The sequence below is a fragment of the Vollenhovia emeryi genome, unplaced genomic scaffold (assembly GCF_000949405.1).
Source record: "Vollenhovia emeryi isolate VEMERY1.0 unplaced genomic scaffold, V.emery_V1.0 DF939141.1, whole genome shotgun sequence".
NCBI lineage: Eukaryota > Metazoa > Arthropoda > Insecta > Hymenoptera > Formicidae > Vollenhovia > Vollenhovia emeryi.
The window spans coordinates 2,418,686-2,436,795 of NW_011967225.1; the positions used below are offsets into that span (position 1 = coordinate 2,418,686).

Genomic DNA, 18,110 nt, shown 5'->3' on the forward strand with positions numbered 1-18,110 from the left:
TCGCGTCTGCTGGCAATGACTCCTCGTCACTTTGGTACGAGGGAACGGTAAGATGAATCGAGAGAAAGGGGAGTTCGCGCTTACAGTCGCCAGTAATGACTCAAAATTGAAACGGGAGACTTACAGTCAGCCCAACTGGCTGGTTACTTTATGAGTTTACTGCAACGTTTCGACCCCATTTTTTTTGGGGGGTCCTTATCAAGCAGTACTGCAAATCTCACGTGTACGCGTATATTTTATATTTCGACTCTGTCTTACGTGACGACGATGACTCACTTAGGTTCGTTCCTTAACTTCTATCCGTTTTACTCGTTAACTTACAATATCTTACAATTACGTTTGTTGTTGATTTGCAGTACTTGATAAGGACCCAAAAAATGGGGTCGAAACGTTGCAGTAAACTAATAAAGTAACTAGCCAGTTGGGTTGACTATAAATTTCCCGTTTCAATGAATCGAAGGGATATTACTCGAGGGAGGGGAGGGGAGGGGGAGAGTAACGTGATACCACGTACAAAGGTGTAATCGTAGATTATCACAAACCTTGCGTCTCTCTTCGAGATAAATGATCTCTCCTCAAAAATATGCTCTGTCTCATTTACGAAGCGATGCGAAAAACGATCCGTGCGCGATAAACAAACAGGCATGTTCCCTGGACAGAAACGGTCGTCTATTAGAAGTGAAGAGATCGCTCGTACATAGCGTCCGGCTCTTCGGAGATTATTCCTCGGTGATTACCGTCGCGTGTTCGCGCTGTAGAATTTACGCGTTTCGGCCGAGCCTGCGGTTATTCGGCGAAAACATTTGGAGCGTAGCCACTAAGAAATCGGTTACGTCTAAAGAATCGGTCCGGCGGGACTGAATCAGACTTTGAACTGAGAGTGTCGCACTGATTCGCTTTCACGAACCGCCCGTCTCAATTTGTTCCGCTGCCCTTGTAGAAATGTAAGCGAAATAATTACTCGAAAATTACTGTACATCCAGTAACTTCCAACAATTCAATTGCCGAGCTCTAGTAACTGTTCAGTGCTTTCTTTCGTTCCCAGCCGTTACATTTCTGTAAGGGCGACTGAACTCGATTATCGTCAGCTATCGCTCATTTCGCAATTACTCCTTGCGTAATTTGTTCTCCAACCGCATTCACCCTTCGATACAATGCCTATAGTCTGGAAACAAGCGCGAAGTATTCTTTATATAAGAGCGAAAAATTCGTGGCGATGTATTTTATCGAAAAAACTTGCGCGTACTGCGTACGGCGCGTGTATCTCTTAACGCGACGCAGTCGTCCCTCGATCCTCAAACAAACTAGAATAGGACGAGGACGGAGAAAGAGAAACGGAGGAAGCGGAGATAAATCGATGGGTAAAGCGCGAAGAGTCGAGCGGTAGCGAAAGAAATAACGCGTTGGACGCGTAATTGATGGAGAACGATGTGAATCGCGCGTATTTAGGGACGAAGATTACTTGGTGGAGCACTTAAAGCGCAGCGTGTGCCGCAAGTGTCATCCTCGATAAAATTCTTACGGTCTACGACGAAATTTTTTTTTTTCGGATGACAATCGACGCGCGTGCTTGCATCGTCCGAGTTTAATTGTCCGCAAATCGCTCTTGCTCGTCCAACGACTGGCAGAAAGAACGTAATTCGATGGGACTCGCGACACTGCCGAATTCCTGATTACTCACTACGAGTGTAGCAAATGGGATTATTAACGCTAAGAATTAATGAACACTTGGAATCGCGAATGGGGAACCTCCTCCCCCGACGGGACAGGGTCTCGCGACGGAGGGAGATTCAGAGAGAAATTTACGGCTCAGTGTGACCGGGGGACACAAGTGCGGCCGTTCCCCCCGGGGGATGACTTTCGCGACGCGCGATTTCTGTCAACGGTGACAGGTGGGACCACACGTCGCGTTTATCACCTACATATCTACGAAATGTCCACGAGCGTGACGTACGAGAGATACAAATCGGTGCGTGAAGTACGAGGAGGGGTACGTACACCCCGCGAGAGTGCGGATGTTCTCGCCGTGGCCGAGGGGGCGGCGAGTCTCCGGAGATGAGCTCCTTCGTAATTGGTAAATATTGTCGTGTCGACTCGTGGTCGTGTGTGCACTCGACCCGCACCGGGCCGCGACCAAAACGTAAAGCGGAGGACGCGAAAACGAGCCGCATCCGTGTCGGTCCCCGGCCATCCAAGTTGCGATTCGGTACCGGGCACCGAATGTCGGGGGGCAACGAGACGGTCCGTCGTGCGGCCTCACTGTATCTCGCAGAACGGCATCTTGTTGTTCACCTCCTTGGTCTGCTCCTGATCCTGACTGTTGCCGCCCTCGCTCTTCGGGCTGCCGGCTTCTTCCAGGGAACCCCCACCGCTGCCGTGGGGGCACATCGATTGTCATCTGAGCGCCAGGGTGGATATCATCGGCGGTCGGGACGGTTTGTTGTCAAGGATCCTCTCGATCTCGCTCATTATGTTCGCGTTCAACTTCGGGATGAGCTGGAAATCACGCGTTCTTTTTTACTACACTACCTACTTTTACGCCATTTGCGTTCGAGTCACTTCGTGTTCTCCACTCTCCAAAAATCAATCGGTGGATTATCACTGAAAACAGTGAGCAGCTACTGATTTGCGTTCATCGGTACACCGCTGAAAATCGCAGCGGTACACTTCGCTGATTGATTGTTAGAGAGTAAGCGCGCAGTTGTCCCGTTTATTTTACTAGAGTGCGAATTAGAAACTGACACCTCAGCAGGTACTACGGGGGATGATAAAAAGCGAGCGTGAGTCGAGCAACATTTTTGACTTGTAGCTTTTCTATTTTCAGCGAGGTGTAATTTATACCTTATTTTAAAATTAAACTCTTTACGCGGTTGAAGTCCGGAATATTCCCGGCAAAACGCTTTTACCTCTTTACTCGTAAGCCGGGATATTCCCGACACGAGCGTGCGGCGTTTATTTAAGCAGCTCAGCACGATGCAATTTATCTTAACGTACTTCACACCTACGTTTATGTGTTGTATACATAAGAAATAAACGTGATACGTCTGTCGGGCCTCAGGTCCTTTATCCGTAGCATAAGTGAGTTAGTTCTTTGGCGAACGCGCAACAGAAAACAAAGAGGCTGGTAGGAAACGTTTTGGCACGTTATTATCTCTTTATTATTATCACACGTTTTTGTTGTAATATTTTGCAAATTGTTACTGAAACGTCTGCGCGAAAACAAGAGTACGGTAAAATCAGGGCTAAATGTCAGTAGTGATAGTGATAAAAATATAATAAAAAATATTGTCTCTTGCAGTACAATAGTTCGTTTATAAGTAAAATTAATTTTACGATTTTTTACAACGATAATTAACTATGTGTCCTGTGGCGCAAACGAAAATAATTCCGACTAACGAGATACCCGTGCCAAAAAATATTACGACTGCAAAGAGCCAACTTTAATCAAAAGAGATTTAAAAAAAAAGATTAGTAGACGTAAATTTTATACGACGGTTTAAAACTTCGCCCCACATGTCAAAAACAACTTTGGAGTTGATGCGAGACAAAATGAAATTTATTTCAGGTAGAATAAAGGGTTTTAAAGTCTCGGATGCAGCCCTGATGGATTATTTCGTCGACAAAATGGAAGAAGTGGGCTACTGTTAAAGATAAAGTCTCAAATATTTTCAAATAGATCTGGGCAGCGATCACGTAACTTTTTAACTTTTCTTCTAGGGCGCAAAAGTGAAAAGTTTCACGTAAACTTAACGATTCTAGCGATCGTATAACTTTGGAAACCGTGAAATATGAAACTTTTCACGGTTTCGCTATACTCTATTCATGCTCAGATCTCACTATTTATATTTCCAGCTACGTGATCACTTTTCCATTTGCGGAAACGTTGACGCGGAATCAGACTGAGCGGAAAGTGAAAATTTTCACTTAGAATTGCACGATCGCTGCCCTGAAGAGGGGTTTCTCGAGAATTAAACAACAAAACTTTCTAGTCCTATCTTTCAAGCAATTATTAAAAATCCATAAAGGGAGGTTATATCGAAACAAAAGAATAAAAAATATTGGAAAATAAGAGACAAATTATCAGAAGTCTAAAGTGTTCGTGACTGCGTTTTGTCATCCTTCGTAAATGAATTTCATTTCAAACGGTAAGACGACTGTTCTTTTAGACTATGCCATTTAGAAAACAAACAAGACGAACGGAATCAGTAAACTCCATCGATAAACGAAATGGTCTATAAGTATTTGTACTTTCGATATTACGATATCTGTAGGAAAACTACAGCTACGATTCCATCAGTTAATCCTGCGCGATATCATCTAAAATATCGCGGGGCAAACAATTGTCTTCTTCACGAGAAATAAACAGATTGATTGTTACCTGTAAGCTTTGGAGACTCTCGTACAATTGATCTATATTGGATGCACCGAGCAGAAGGCACTGAACACTTTCATTCTTTAAAGACCACGCGATGGCCAGTTGCCCGAAAGAACATCCCAGTCTTTCGGCAAGAGCGCATACGTCCCGCAATTTGTCCGAGTACTTCCGAGTCTCCTCGTCTGCGGATTTGTCTTTCCACGCGTACTCCTGCGGTGTGAAAACAATTGTTAGCGCGCTCAGGAACAAGTACACGGTTTATGCGTCTTCGCGCATCGTTGCGAAACTTTTGGTAAAATTATCGTCCAACATAACAAAGAGACTTACGACCTTGCACTTTGTTCAGGAATAATAGTAGGTTAAGTACCATAATCAGCGGATTTAAATGTCAGAATGAATGCACAGGAAAGACATTTTGTTGGACCAAAGTAATTATTAGGACGCAAAACTAATTGCTTCAGAAAATGTCAAAGTTTTTTACAGTATCGTCATGCCATTACTTTGATGGTCCACCAAATTTATTTTTAGATCTGTATCTAGCTGAATTTTTAGATACCTCAACTCAGTTTCTTTCCGCGTATTAAATATGTCTATGCGTGGACGCATTGTGTTTCTACAAATATATTATTTGCGTACCTCTTTGTATAAAGATTGAGTTTCATCCTCCGTCCAGCTGAATGAGGAGTATTTGTTCTAAAATCATAAAGATTGTTTTCTGTTTCGATACCATTTTCAAATCTTTTTGTTTCGATTTATATTTAAAAAAAATGGATTGCCACATTTTCGCGATAGTCTTACGTGGTTTTTTAATGTATCAAAATGACATAATTTTATTTATCTCGGTAATACGGTAATAAAACAATAACATTAGATGTACAGGATGTACTAAAACCCCCGGATATCCTTTTAATTATAATAGTTTTTAAATAATAAGCGATTACATTTCACAAATGACAGGCCTGAGTTTTCGCGCGCTCAGGTACGGCGACACGACAATGTGATAAAGGTGTTCCTACGAATATCACCCTTTTTAGCACAGTGACAACTTTCACAACAGACTTAACGATTCATTCTCGAATTAATTGTTCCTCTTGTTATCTTTAATCATTTCTTTTGTTAACTTTGTGTAACGTCTTATTAATAAAAGGGAGGGGTTCACTATGATGAGCATCTTGATCAGACTGATATCCTTCGATTTAGTCGATCTCCGATATTCTGAGTGAACTTTGAATTTTCAGTTAGATTCAATCTAGTCTCCTGCCTCTCTTTATCCTCCAGTTTTCAAAATAACCGGATCATCGTCTTCCCAAATATTTTCTGTCCCGTTAAACGGCGACTTTGGCTCTCGCTCGCTCGCGAAACACATAGGAACACTTTTATCACTCGTCATGTCGCCGTGCCTGAGCGCGCGAAATCTCAGACCTGTCATTTGTGAAATATAATCGCTTATTATTTAAAAACTATCACAGCCTCGACATTTCTTTATTAGAATTTTCCTCTTGAAATTTTCCAAGGAATCTGCGATTAAAAGGATATCCGGTGGCTTTAGTACACCCTGTATAGTGATTCGCGTAACTGTTACAGGGGTGGGCCCGCGAGCGCCCGCTCCCCGCTCCAATCATCGCCCCACCACGTCTACAATCATGTTCGGCTGCATCGCTTTCAAGCGCAACGTTCTTTCTGTTAAGTGTAGAGGAAAGTCCCATATTATGAGATAGGCTACTAATATGAGATAGCGGAGCTAAATTAACAGGCATCGTCTGTTGGTCGCGCCATGAATTTATTGCCCTTGCAGTGAAATCTGTTTAGTGGAAAATTGATCGTTGGATCGTGCAATCGTTGCGAAAAAAGATTTGCGATTGAACTTGGACGTTGAATACCTACTATCTCATATTAGAATCCTATCTCGTAATAGAGGACCTTCCTCTAACTAAATACATATTTTAAATGCTTACTTTATAAGACGATCGCGAGAGGAACGATACTCCGCAATCTTCCGGCTTCGAAGAAACCATCCCTATGGTGACAGTAGACCACGCCATTAAACCAACGCCTATAAAAAAAGAATTTGTCGGTCAGAAGCATCGTTAAAATTTCTTTATAATTTCATGATATAATTTCATGATATCGTATGCTATTAACACGTTGATTGCCACAATTATACAATTAGGAAACTTGATCCCCCGACGCCACTTTTATACGTCGGCGCGTTATTTTAATATAACGCTAATTATTGCAAATTTGTCTTCATTAAAAATCCAGAATAAAATCGAACGAACAGCCGGCATTCATTTATACTAAACTATCTCCGTCTACGAGCTAACTCGGCAGTCAATGTGCTAAAGATAAACGAGAGAGTGGACTAATTTACCAATTTTGTTATACAACTCTGGCATATAGAGTTCGGGTTTCTCTCTATAAAACAGGTGATACTCCGCCTGCTCGACGATCGGCGTCACGCAATTAAATTGCCGACAATTCGTATAGGCTTCCATAATCTCCACGGGTGACCATCGCGACGTACCCCAGTACATCACCCAGCCTTTGCTTATAACATAATTCATCGCCCGAACGATTTCTGAAATGCAAGATCGCGCGATTACGTGAGATACAAAGAGCGCAAACGAGATTTTTCTTATCGTGACAAAATTGTCACAGGCTACATGATAAATGATCGATGCGATAAATCTCTATTTTACGGTGAGATAACATCTACTAAGAAAAAAAAAAAGAGAAAGAGAGAGAGCGGAAGTGTGTTTCAAAGCGTGTGTGAGGATAAAGGTAAAATAGCTAGATAGTTCTCTTGCATACATTTTTCGCATAATATAAAGCATACATTAAACGTGATACGTAAACACAAAACGATTATTTACAACGAGAAAATAGAAAAATATATATATACACATACATGTATATATTATATGTATACATATAGCATGTAGAATACATATGCTTTTGCAACAGTGACCTTCCATTTTTGCTATAAAAGTATCGAATGTAGAAAGAAGCACACGGTAACTATTACGGCACAATGCAACTGCCAAACATCAAATCGTCGCCATACTGGAGAGTCTTTAACTGTAACTTCGTTATTGTTATAGTTTCTGCGAGTTCTGTTCACTAAGAAGATCTTTTCGTCCTTTATGAAATTGTATCGCGTTACGCAACGTCCGCAGCTGAAGGACAGGCGGCGTCGTCGAGATTCGCATCGACGCCGGCGAGAAAGGTGTCGGTACTCTTCATGTAAATTGCAACTTTTCTCACTCCGCGGCAAACTGCGTAACGCCACACGATGGATTCGCGCCTCTCGAATATGGAATAGCAATGGCATATCTTAAAATATCAATCCATCGCACGTAATAAGTTAACGAATCTCTTTTAATAGCTTGAAGAGGTTTATATTTAACCCGCGCGGCGCGACCTTAGCGAGTAATTTTACCTTTATCCAAAGGAAGCGAAAATTTGCCGCGAAATGGATGTTCTTATGGGGGAGCTACTTTCGAATCGATTGTTATCGCACTGATGAAAAATGAGGTGTTTCAAGCTCTTAATATTTAAATTAATGGAAAGTCTAATGGAAATTATCGACTGTTTCGTAATAGCGCAATCGATCATAAAATTTTCAACTGAAAATCAAATGGAGATCAGTTTTCTGGTGGGAATTGAAATGAATATTAAAAGCATAACGGAACGTATCTAACAGGGGACCAAAAAGCAACACTCTGGCAACGCGATGATGTTTCTTCTCTTTTTTATTTTATTTCTAATTGTAACGTTAACTTCTCAATAAGGGAAGTTCTCTCCTCATTAAATAATCATCTCTCTTCGCCTCCCTGTAGCAAAAACAGTAAAGGTGTATTTCTCTTTTTCTACTCATGCTAAATTGTGCGTTATCGTGACGGGCATCTTCATGTAAAAGTTATATATTGCCGGAATTACAATATAATCACAGTATCGTAGCACGCTTTGTGCAAGTGAAGTGCCGTAAGTGTTTGATGGAATGGAGACGAGGAAGAGAGAGAAAGAGAGAGAGAGAGAGAGAGAGAGAAAGATAAAGAGAGAGAGAGAGAAAAAGAGAAAGAGAGAGGATTCGAATCTTTGAATTATTACTCGTAAGAGAAAGAGGAATTGGAAAGTTACCTTCCATCGGACACATTGGATCGACTTTGTGGATCATGACAATGTCGATGTACGACAGTTGCAGCCTGACGAGCGAAGCTTGCACGGACTCGATAATGTGTTTCCGCGATAGCCCGCGACCCTCGGTCCTATTCAAGAATAGGCAGATGTTAACAATCTCATTAGACGCTGCAAACGGAGTTAAATAGCAGTAGGGGTGCATGAGAGGCGGACGAGACGCGCGCGGCGGCACGTCTTATGGCGTTTCCTCGCTGCCCCATCGTTACGACGAACGTTATCGAGCACGGGCCGAAACAACAAACGGCGAACAACGACGGCCAACGGTGCCGCCTGATGCACTAGTTATCGATCCACGCGTCAAGGCGAAGCCTCATATTCGCGCCGTCCACTTGATATTAAACGAGGCCGTCTCTCGTACCGAGATTCACTTCTGCATCGTGTGTTCTCCCTATCGAGTTCTACAATCCTAAAAATAAATGCGGCGCAAACTTACGGGACGGCCTGGGGAGGCAGAGCCGTTTGACCGACTAATTATCGATGACACACCGTTCCGCAATTCCGCGCGTGAAAGGTGTTTTTGAGGAAAGGTACTGTCGTTCTCTGTATATATATATATATCGACACCAGGCATGCGGTGTACATACATGATTGGCAAACACGATACGTGATAAGGTATCAATAACCTTCGAGTTATTAGTGACTGGCAGGTTTCTTTCTCGACGCAGAAGGAATTCAACTCTGCTTCGAGCCCGAGGCGCGGGGATTGGTTTTAAGATATAGTTTCCCTCACTTCATAATGATTGTGAAATCATAACGGGAAAAAAAAGAGAGAGAGAGAGAAATTTCACAAAAGAAAACCTTGTCGAGTTCTTTTCAGTTTCTGTCTACTTTTACGGTTTGGTACAAGCATTACGCACAGTGTCTAAGCATCTCATGCTTAGTGTACACAGAATACGCTATTATAAGCTCGGAGATGACTGGTCGGGTCGACGTCGATTTTCGATGGACGGCCGACGTCGAGTACAGATTGACATCGCTGCCGTCTTCGACCTCGCCGCAATTGTTTTTACGTCAATTGAGCAACTGCGAATACTTGTACGAGGCTTCCCGTAGTCCTCTATCAAAGGGTATGTTCTTTACAGCTGAGTTACAGGAGTTTATCTTTCCCCCTGTAGTGTAGAGGGAGGAAGATAAACTCTGAACTAGCGCAGCCAGTTCAGCTATGAAGAACAGACACGAAGGCACATTATACATTGGGCATTCGATGAAGAGAGAATTGGCCGGGAGGCAACCCGGTGAGAGATGACTCGTCGATTCGACATCGTTTCGACATAAATCGACGAGCCACTTCTCGCCGGGAATAGAAATCTTATGGAAATATTCGCAGTTGCTTAATTAACGCAACGAGAAACGCTCGCGGCAAAGTCGAAGGTGACAAAGACACCAGGCGGCGTTCGACGGCGAGCGTTGATCGAATCGATCGACGATTCGGCCAATCATCCCCGGCTGGCAAGGGCACGCGAAGGACAAAGTTCGCAGGCCGATGGGCGAGTAAGTTCGATTACACTGAAGCCATCGATCGAGAAGCACACACGTCTAAAGAAAGAAAGAAAAGGTAAGAAAGAAAGAAAGAAAGGAGAATAAAGTATATAGAAGAAAAGGAAAGGAAACAGACCGCGCTTTCGCGTGCAGTAGCGTTACAACATCGAGAGCCACCACCGAGAGCACGTCGAGAGCCAACTACCCAGCTCCACTATCATCAATGCTCGCTAAACACCACCATCAATGACGACGACGACGAACGATGACGGTGACGGCGCGGCCACCATCAACGACACCGAGAACACGCGCGGCAACACACTTTGGACACGGGCGCTCTACTCACTTGGTGTTCCAATAAATTTTCGTCGTCACGACGTAACTGGAACGGTTCCAGGCGCGCCTCAGCAGGATGCGGCCGAACTGGATCTCGGCGCGGTGGCCGCTATGCGCCTCGCTCAGGTCGAACACATTAATCCCGCTATCGTAGGCGAGGGCCACCACGGCCTCCGCGGTCTCCTCGCTGACGCAGCCGCCCACGCCGAAGGTGGTCCACGTTCCTGCGCCCATAAAAGCAAATCAAGCGACATCGGCGACCCGCCGTTCTGCGCGACGACTTTCCGAACGCCGGTCCGGGTTGCGCGATCTTAGAGCGCCTCACCGTCTCGGCTCGTCTATCTCAAACTAGGACGTTATCCCGTCGGGAGATAAGACGCGGCCGTGCAAAGTCAGCGCGAAGGGACTCGGCTTGGCCTTTCGCCCGCGAGAAGTGTACCGCGCTTTTTTTTTTATCACGTCGAGAGATAAGAATAATGACAATGGTGGTCAATCAATAATGATCACAGCGACGACCCGCTAAATTGCCGTTGTCAATTATGAATTGAGCTTAAACCACGGGGTTTCGTGTTGCCAGCTCAGCCGTGTGACTCGTCTAACTCGTTTCTTTGAAGTCTGTTAAGACTAATTCCACGCTATCTATTAGCAAATTGCCTCAGGTTCACGCTTCGAGGATACTCGGCCGGTCGGATGCAAGAACATCACGAGGGAAGACGCTTCGTATTAAGAAAATACGAGATGAAATTGCATATTAAAAGACCTTACTGATTACAATGATATTACCATACCTCAGTGAGAACACGAACGTCGAATTGACGTCAATGCACCCACAGAAAAAATTTTCCGGATTCGATGCTATTGCACTTCAATGTATCATAAAATAGGATCGATTTAGCGCCAATCATATTTATTATGGGGAAAGGAATATTTTTAATCTTGAATGAAAAATTCTAAAATCTAGAATGAAATGATAGCACGTAGGTATCGTCTTTTGTCGAATCTCGTGGTGTCAAGGTGGAGGGAAAATTTATTCTAAACGCAAGAATATATAAATAGAATATATTACATTTTTACAAGTTACTCTTGTCTCAATATAGTGAGATCGATCTTTTTTAATTCGATAGAGGAGAATAAGAATTATTGATTTCATTTTGATACTGTTGTATTTTTATATACCAAATGAGGTTGCGAGAAATATAAATGCGTCAAGAACATTTTTTGTCTCGGTGACAGAAATCCTTTCTGAGGGCGCGGGGTCGAAACCGCGTCCCAACCCGTCGGTTTTTCGAAAATAATTAAGTTCCGGAACTTCATCTCTCGTATTAAATTACTACGTTCAACGTTCTGAATACTTTTAACATCTTATTGGAGCGAACTGCCAAGTTAACTTGGTTTAATACAAAATTTAGTACAAAAAATGAAGTTGCCGAACTTTTAATTATTTTCGAAAACTGACGGTCGGGACGCGGTTCCGACCCCATTGACGTCGACTCGACGTTGATTGTTATGGCTCGAACCGATATTCAAGAAATTTGAGCTGTCGCTCGTTAGCTATTAAACAGTTATTAGCATTCAAATGTAATCACTCTTCCCGATGCTTTGAACGCGCGTCCCAGTGAGCACCAGCTAACGGTTACGTAACATCAATATTATAATTTCTCACTCGACAATGTAACTGTTATATACAACGTAACGTGCGTTATATTACATTTATATCGTTGAATGAGAAATTATAATATTGATGTTACGTAACTGTTGGTTGGTATTTATCGGAGAGACATATTTCCGCCTGGATTTTCGCCTTTATATTGCAAAATAAGAGAGAGGCAATACATAAAATTATTTATTATAACAATTATTTGCTTCGTTGACTTTGCACCCACAGAAAAAATTTCCGGGTCCAATGCTATTACACTTGAACGTATCATAAAATGGGATCGATATAGCAATCATATTTGTTATAGAGAAAGGAACATTTTAGTCTTAAATGAAAAATTCTAAAGTCTAGAATCGTCTTTTGTCGAATATCGTGGTGCCAACTTATTGTACTGCCAACCCGAAGTTATAATCTAATCCAAATCTCTAAATTTTTATCTCAAAATTAGAAATAAACTCCGAGTTTCAGTGAGAAATTTTCCGGTGTGCGGGTGCCCGAGGGGGGGAGGAATGGAATCCAACCGTTCACTTAAATATGTATGCGTGAATAAATGGAATTTATTCCGGTTCATTTTATTTGTTAACAATTTTTCAATAAATAACGGGCAACGATCAAATCTTTTGTAAGTTGGCAGAAAATACATAGGTACATCAAGGTCATTGAAATCAATGAGGTCGCCGCTAATATGCATGTGGCTTTACTGAGAAACGATAAGCGAGACGATCGTGGAAAAATTTATGGAACTAGAACAACTAGTTTCGCAAAGTAGCGTCAAGTGCGAAAAACAAGCTCCGTTTTGCTCTTAATTCATATACATTTGTGGAACGCGCAAAAGAGCGCAAACCGTGCGTTTTTTTCCACTAATTTTTTCCACGAGGATGAGCGAAATATCCCTTCAAAGCTTGTTGATTCAGACTTGCTTTTATAACATCACGTTGAACTACTGCATCATAAAATTTAGTTTTATAAAATTAATTAGACACTAACATCCCGTCTTGGCTCTTACTCCTTTGTTACTTCGTAATTGTGTTTCCACATTGGAGCCTTATGAATTTTATTAAAGGAAAGTCCCTATTATGAGACAAGTCCCTAATAGCAGGGTTTCTGTTTTAACAAGCACCATCTATCAGTTCGACCACGATTTATTGCTCTTGAAGTGAAATCTGTTTAGCGGAAAATTCATCGTTAGATCGTGCAATCGTCGCGAAAGGAGATTTGTGATTGAATTTGGACGTTGAAAACCTGCTGTCTCCTAATAGGGGACGTTCTTCTACTCGATAAATTTTTTTTTGCAAAAGAAAGCAAGTCGCGCAGTTTCGCACGTAGAAAGATACACGACATTTCTCTAGAAGTTACGGAAGAGGACGCTCTTGTAAGAAGTCAGTAGGACGCGACGGAGGAAAAATGGACAACTCGAAGCGATGCTACTCTCGAATCGCGTATGCAACACGATACGTGTATACTTGCGTAGGCAGGCCACGTGAGTTGCGTGCACCAGTCGAGCTATCGAGCACAAGGGATCGGCTATAGGTCACGGTGCCTCGTACATATTGTATCCGCATCCGCAACGAAACCGTGTGAAACGGCGGGAGGGCAGACGCCGCGCGGTAAATAATGAACAACGCGGGGAGCGTAAAATCCGTACGCGCCGGCGAGATGGATCGGTCGGGCCGCCGCGAGTGATAAAGATTCCGAGATAGCCGGTGGCGAACGCGAGCTTCCGGGATCGATTCGCGCCGCGGGGAGACATCCGCGCCCCGCGAGAAACGAGGGGGAGGTACCCGAGGGACAATACATCGCCTTCGACGGGAGGGAGGGCATCGAGCGGAGGATCTCTCGCGGGGGGGGGCCTGGACTCTCTTTTTTTTTTCTTTTCACGGGGGGAGGGGGGAGATATAAGTGGGAGATACACATTCAGCGTACCTAATCCAACATTGGAAACACGTAGACCGCTTTTGCCCAAGTTGCGGTAGCGAATACCTGGCGAGGGGTGCTGCAAACGTTGCGCTTGTGCGGCAATGCAGCTAGTTAGTAGCTGCTCTTTCGTCCCGGTCGTGTTGCTGCAGTGCACGCCCGAGTCTACGCCGCCGCCGCCAACGCCGCCGCCTCCGCCGCCGTTGAACTCTTCCATGCAATCCAAACTTGCTATGGGTGCACGGCAGCTGCGCATACAAGGTGCAAGAGTTATCGCGTATCGATGTCGATACACGTCCCGCCGTTAACTATCGGTCGATTTCGGGGGGGGGCGATCTCGGATGCCCGGTCGGACACCCTCGCGACCGAGGCTGCGATTGTTATTTGTCGCCGCTTCCCTTGGACCTTTCTTTTCAGGAGTTCTGTTCCTTCAATCCCCCCCCCCTCCCTCCCCCAGCCGGCGAAATGTAATTTTCAATGTCTCGATAATCTAATGTCGAGCGAGATATTGAATTATAGACAGATAAGATTTAAACGAAGTCGAATTGAGAAGCTGATTGAACGGCGAGGTCCCGCAGTTTGTATCGGGAGGCATCTCGCTGGAACTCTTTGCAATTTTCCAGCTTAAATAATGACTTAAACAACTTCTGGAATTAAGTGAAACGATAATGAGTTCGTCTGTACAAAATTCTTGCAAGTGGAATTCGGGCCGACACGAGCAGCTGACTAGAGACCGGTTAAGCAAGTTCATTTGTTCAATAATTCTGTGCATTATTGTTGATATTGTTAAGACACTTCGGCATACGTATTTTAGTTTGTTCTTCCGTTTCAACGATTGGTATACGGAGAGAATTTTCTCTTACAGTTTACCCTGACAACGTGGCATTTTGAAGAAATACATGAGAGTTTTTTGAAATCCTGTTATACATTCTACTGGTGAAATGTATACGAAGTACAATTATTAGTAGAATGCGTGGTAAAATTGCAAGAAACTCACATAAAATTCTTTGAAATGCCACGTTCTTCCACGATCACATGATTTTCAGGATAAACTTTAAGAAAAAAATTCTCCCTCCGTGTATTGTCAACTGAAGGAGAAATGAAAAGTCAATACGACATCAATTTGATGTCATACTGACCAAAATGTGACATAAACTTGGTCAATATGACGTGAAATTGAAGTCATCTTGATTTTTTATTTCTCCTTGGGAACATCTCTACCTCGTCTCACAATTGCATCTCACGTGCTTGTTGTAATTCGGTTTTCAAAAATTGTCGATCACATCGGTCATTTCTGACTGACTTTAGGTGAGAGCACAGCTTGCAACAATTTTTTACTTCAGTCCTTTGTCTGAATAAATGTTAGAACCGAGGGGTAAACCGCTGACCAAAATCAAGAACCCCAACGCCTACCAACGCCCGGTGGACATTACTTTATCTTATCTTGTTTTATCTTATTTTAACTTTATAATGTTCCAGCAAAGCCTAACCCTTAGTAAATGTTCTTTAAATGAAATTGAGGTTTTTAAAACTAATCTTTTTCAAATCTAAGAGTTCACTTAAAGAAGTGAAAAGTTTACTTAAAAAATTGTAGAGTAATTGTGGACACTCAAAGTAAGTTTTAGATAGCCAAGCCTGTCGAAGTTCCCGCCAGAGGACCGCGCGGCAAAGCACTTTCTCGTGAGAAGAAAACCGCACGCGGTATTACAAATTATATCACATACTTTTCGCAATTCTTAAAGTTTTCATTTAAATTCCTAAAGTAAGTTTTAAGTTTAGCTTAAACAAAAGTTTTAAGTGTCCGAATTTACTCTTCGTACTTCTTATTTTTCTAAAGTAAAATTTTAAGGTTTCCCAAGGTATATTTGCCCAAGCTAATGCACAAACAGTGCCTAGTAATGCCCGGTAATGCCGTAAATCTGTAAGCCGCAATGCTCTCGGCGGTTCACCCCTCGATTAGAACTCATTTGCTCCGCGGATCCAACGAAATCGAGGTCGCCGAAAAGTAGAGAAGACAAAGCTCGTCACGAGCGAGGTTCTTCCCTTACGGAAGAAACACTCAAGTTTCGAGTATTAACACTCGATTGTCCGAATTTACTCTCAAATTTGGGCGTAAACTTAAATATTTACACCCAAATTTGAGAGTAAATTCGGACAATCGAGTATCAACACTCAAAACTTGGGTGTTTTTTCCACAAGGCTTCTATGCACTTTACGTTTGAAATCATTATTTTACTTTCTCTAGTCAAGTGCGAAAAGCGCAAGCGTTACTGCCGACGCGTTGTAATTCAGTACCGGGAAATATAAATTCGTGCAACGAGATTACAAAGATCGAATGATTGCCGAGATCAAGAGACGCGGCGGCGTCCCGTGCCAAATAATGTTTCTCCTAGAGCCAAGTGTACATGTATACATTTTTTAAATATTACACGGTCGCAGACACGGATCGTCCGACCGTTCGACCTTCTCGGCTGTGTACACATCAGCTCGGCCAAAATTCAAACACGAATAATTCGAGAAATGTGTAGACATCAATCGTGGGCGTCTCTGTCTACTGGCATCGTTCGTGTCCCCGTCCCTCGCATAAAGCACGGTTACACCCAAGGTTACACCAGTAATCCGGATTAAGCAAGTCGGGTTCGGCAATTTGCTCCCTCATCTCCCCCTCCCCCTCTCTCTCTCAACCCTTCCTCAGATTACGGTTTTATACACGACATAAACTCGGAGAAGAAAAACTTATCGCGGCCAAAGTTAGCTACAAGTGACGTTGGTGCAACCGAGTCTAAGTAAGCCAACACACCCCAGTGCCCTCGCAGCTCGCTCGAGTCGAGGGGGTGCGGTGGCAGCCGGGGCGTCATTAGATACCCGGCGATCGTCGTCGCCGGTGGCAGCGTCCACGACGCGACGTCGAGCTACTCGTGTTTGAATTTCGCCCCGCGCACAGGCTCGCGCGATCGGTCGATCGTTCCGGCGCAGCGGGCCTGGAGTGCCTTCCCGGCGACATCCGGGAGCGTCGGAGAAGCGTAGTGCCAGCCCCGCTGGCGCGCTACGTCCGTGCCCCTTTAAAAGCTAAAACTACCACCGCGAGTCCGCCACCGCGATGTGGGTCACCGGTGCGCAAGGGACGAAGGGGCGCGAGGGACGGGAGGAGAGGATCGGGGAGTATCGCCTTTCGCTCGAGTGCCCCGGTGTATCGCGTACACCGATCGCACTTTGCCCCCCCGCCCCCCTCCCTCCTACCCCTCCTGTGACAGTAACCTGGACGCGATTACTTTGTGAATTAGCCGTGTTTAATAATTAAAGGCCCGCCGAAATACCCTCGGTGGTCTCTCGCTTGCTTGGCGAGCGTCGGCGAGACGACGCTCGATCGATATAACGGCGTTAGGCGAGAACGGAACGAACGGGGAAACAAAAGGAAACAACGGGGTGGGAAAAACCGAGAGTTGTCCGGACGAGACGAAGGTCGACGGGTAGGTCGGTTCTCGCGGCGTTCGCGGTTGGGAGACGCGGGTGGAAAAATGACGGGCGTGCGTTTCAATACCACCCCAGGGATCTGTGTCCGATTAATCGCACGTGGATCGGCCGAGTGTAACGAATTCCGATCGATCCCCTTTCGAGTCTCGATCGAGACCCGATATTCTCAAGCCGGAACGCCGCCTCGTCGGAAATGAAAGCCCCCGCCACGGGTCCGTCGGACTCGGAGAAACGGTCGAAATCACTCGTTTCTCGCGTGTGCCGCGAGATTAACCGGGCGGGATATCTTCGGGCAGGGCAACTTTAATCGCGCACGATATTTCGCAAAGGTATCCCCACATCGCCGTGACACCGTTCGAGCCTGTTTTTTCTCTCTCTCTCTCTCTCTCTCTCTCTCTCGTTTTAGTCTAATCTACAATGTGTTTTTGCGATTAGAAACGTTCTATTTTATGCAAGCGAATCAAGACGCTTAAAAAGGTTTACCGATCGCGAACGATTGTAAGTACAATGTACAATTTGTCACCTTGCAAATATTTCTTACACGTATTTCTTGGCTACAAAATGGAATGTTTCCAGAAGCAAAGAGCACACTGCAGATCAGATTTAAAGTGTGATTTGCAATATGCTCTTTGCGTCTAGAAACACTCTATTTTATACAAGTAGCTCAAAGCGTTT

General features: G+C 44.1%; 1 protein-coding gene across 1 annotated transcript in view; it reads right to left on the bottom strand.

Annotated features, from left to right (window-relative positions):
* Window positions 1-1,194: 1,194 nt before the first annotated feature.
* Window positions 1,195-18,110, bottom strand: part of LOC105567076 (voltage-gated potassium channel subunit beta-2) — an 18,994-nt gene continuing 2,078 nt past the window's right edge. The window contains 8 exon segments of the mRNA XM_012021628.1: window positions 1,195-2,496; window positions 4,379-4,585; window positions 5,012-5,068; window positions 6,331-6,428; window positions 6,747-6,953; window positions 8,516-8,643; window positions 10,401-10,614; window positions 13,971-14,209. Of these exon segments, the coding sequence (XP_011877018.1) occupies window positions 2,257-2,496; window positions 4,379-4,585; window positions 5,012-5,068; window positions 6,331-6,428; window positions 6,747-6,953; window positions 8,516-8,643; window positions 10,401-10,614; window positions 13,971-14,209 (1,390 nt within the window). The 3' untranslated portion in view covers window positions 1,195-2,256.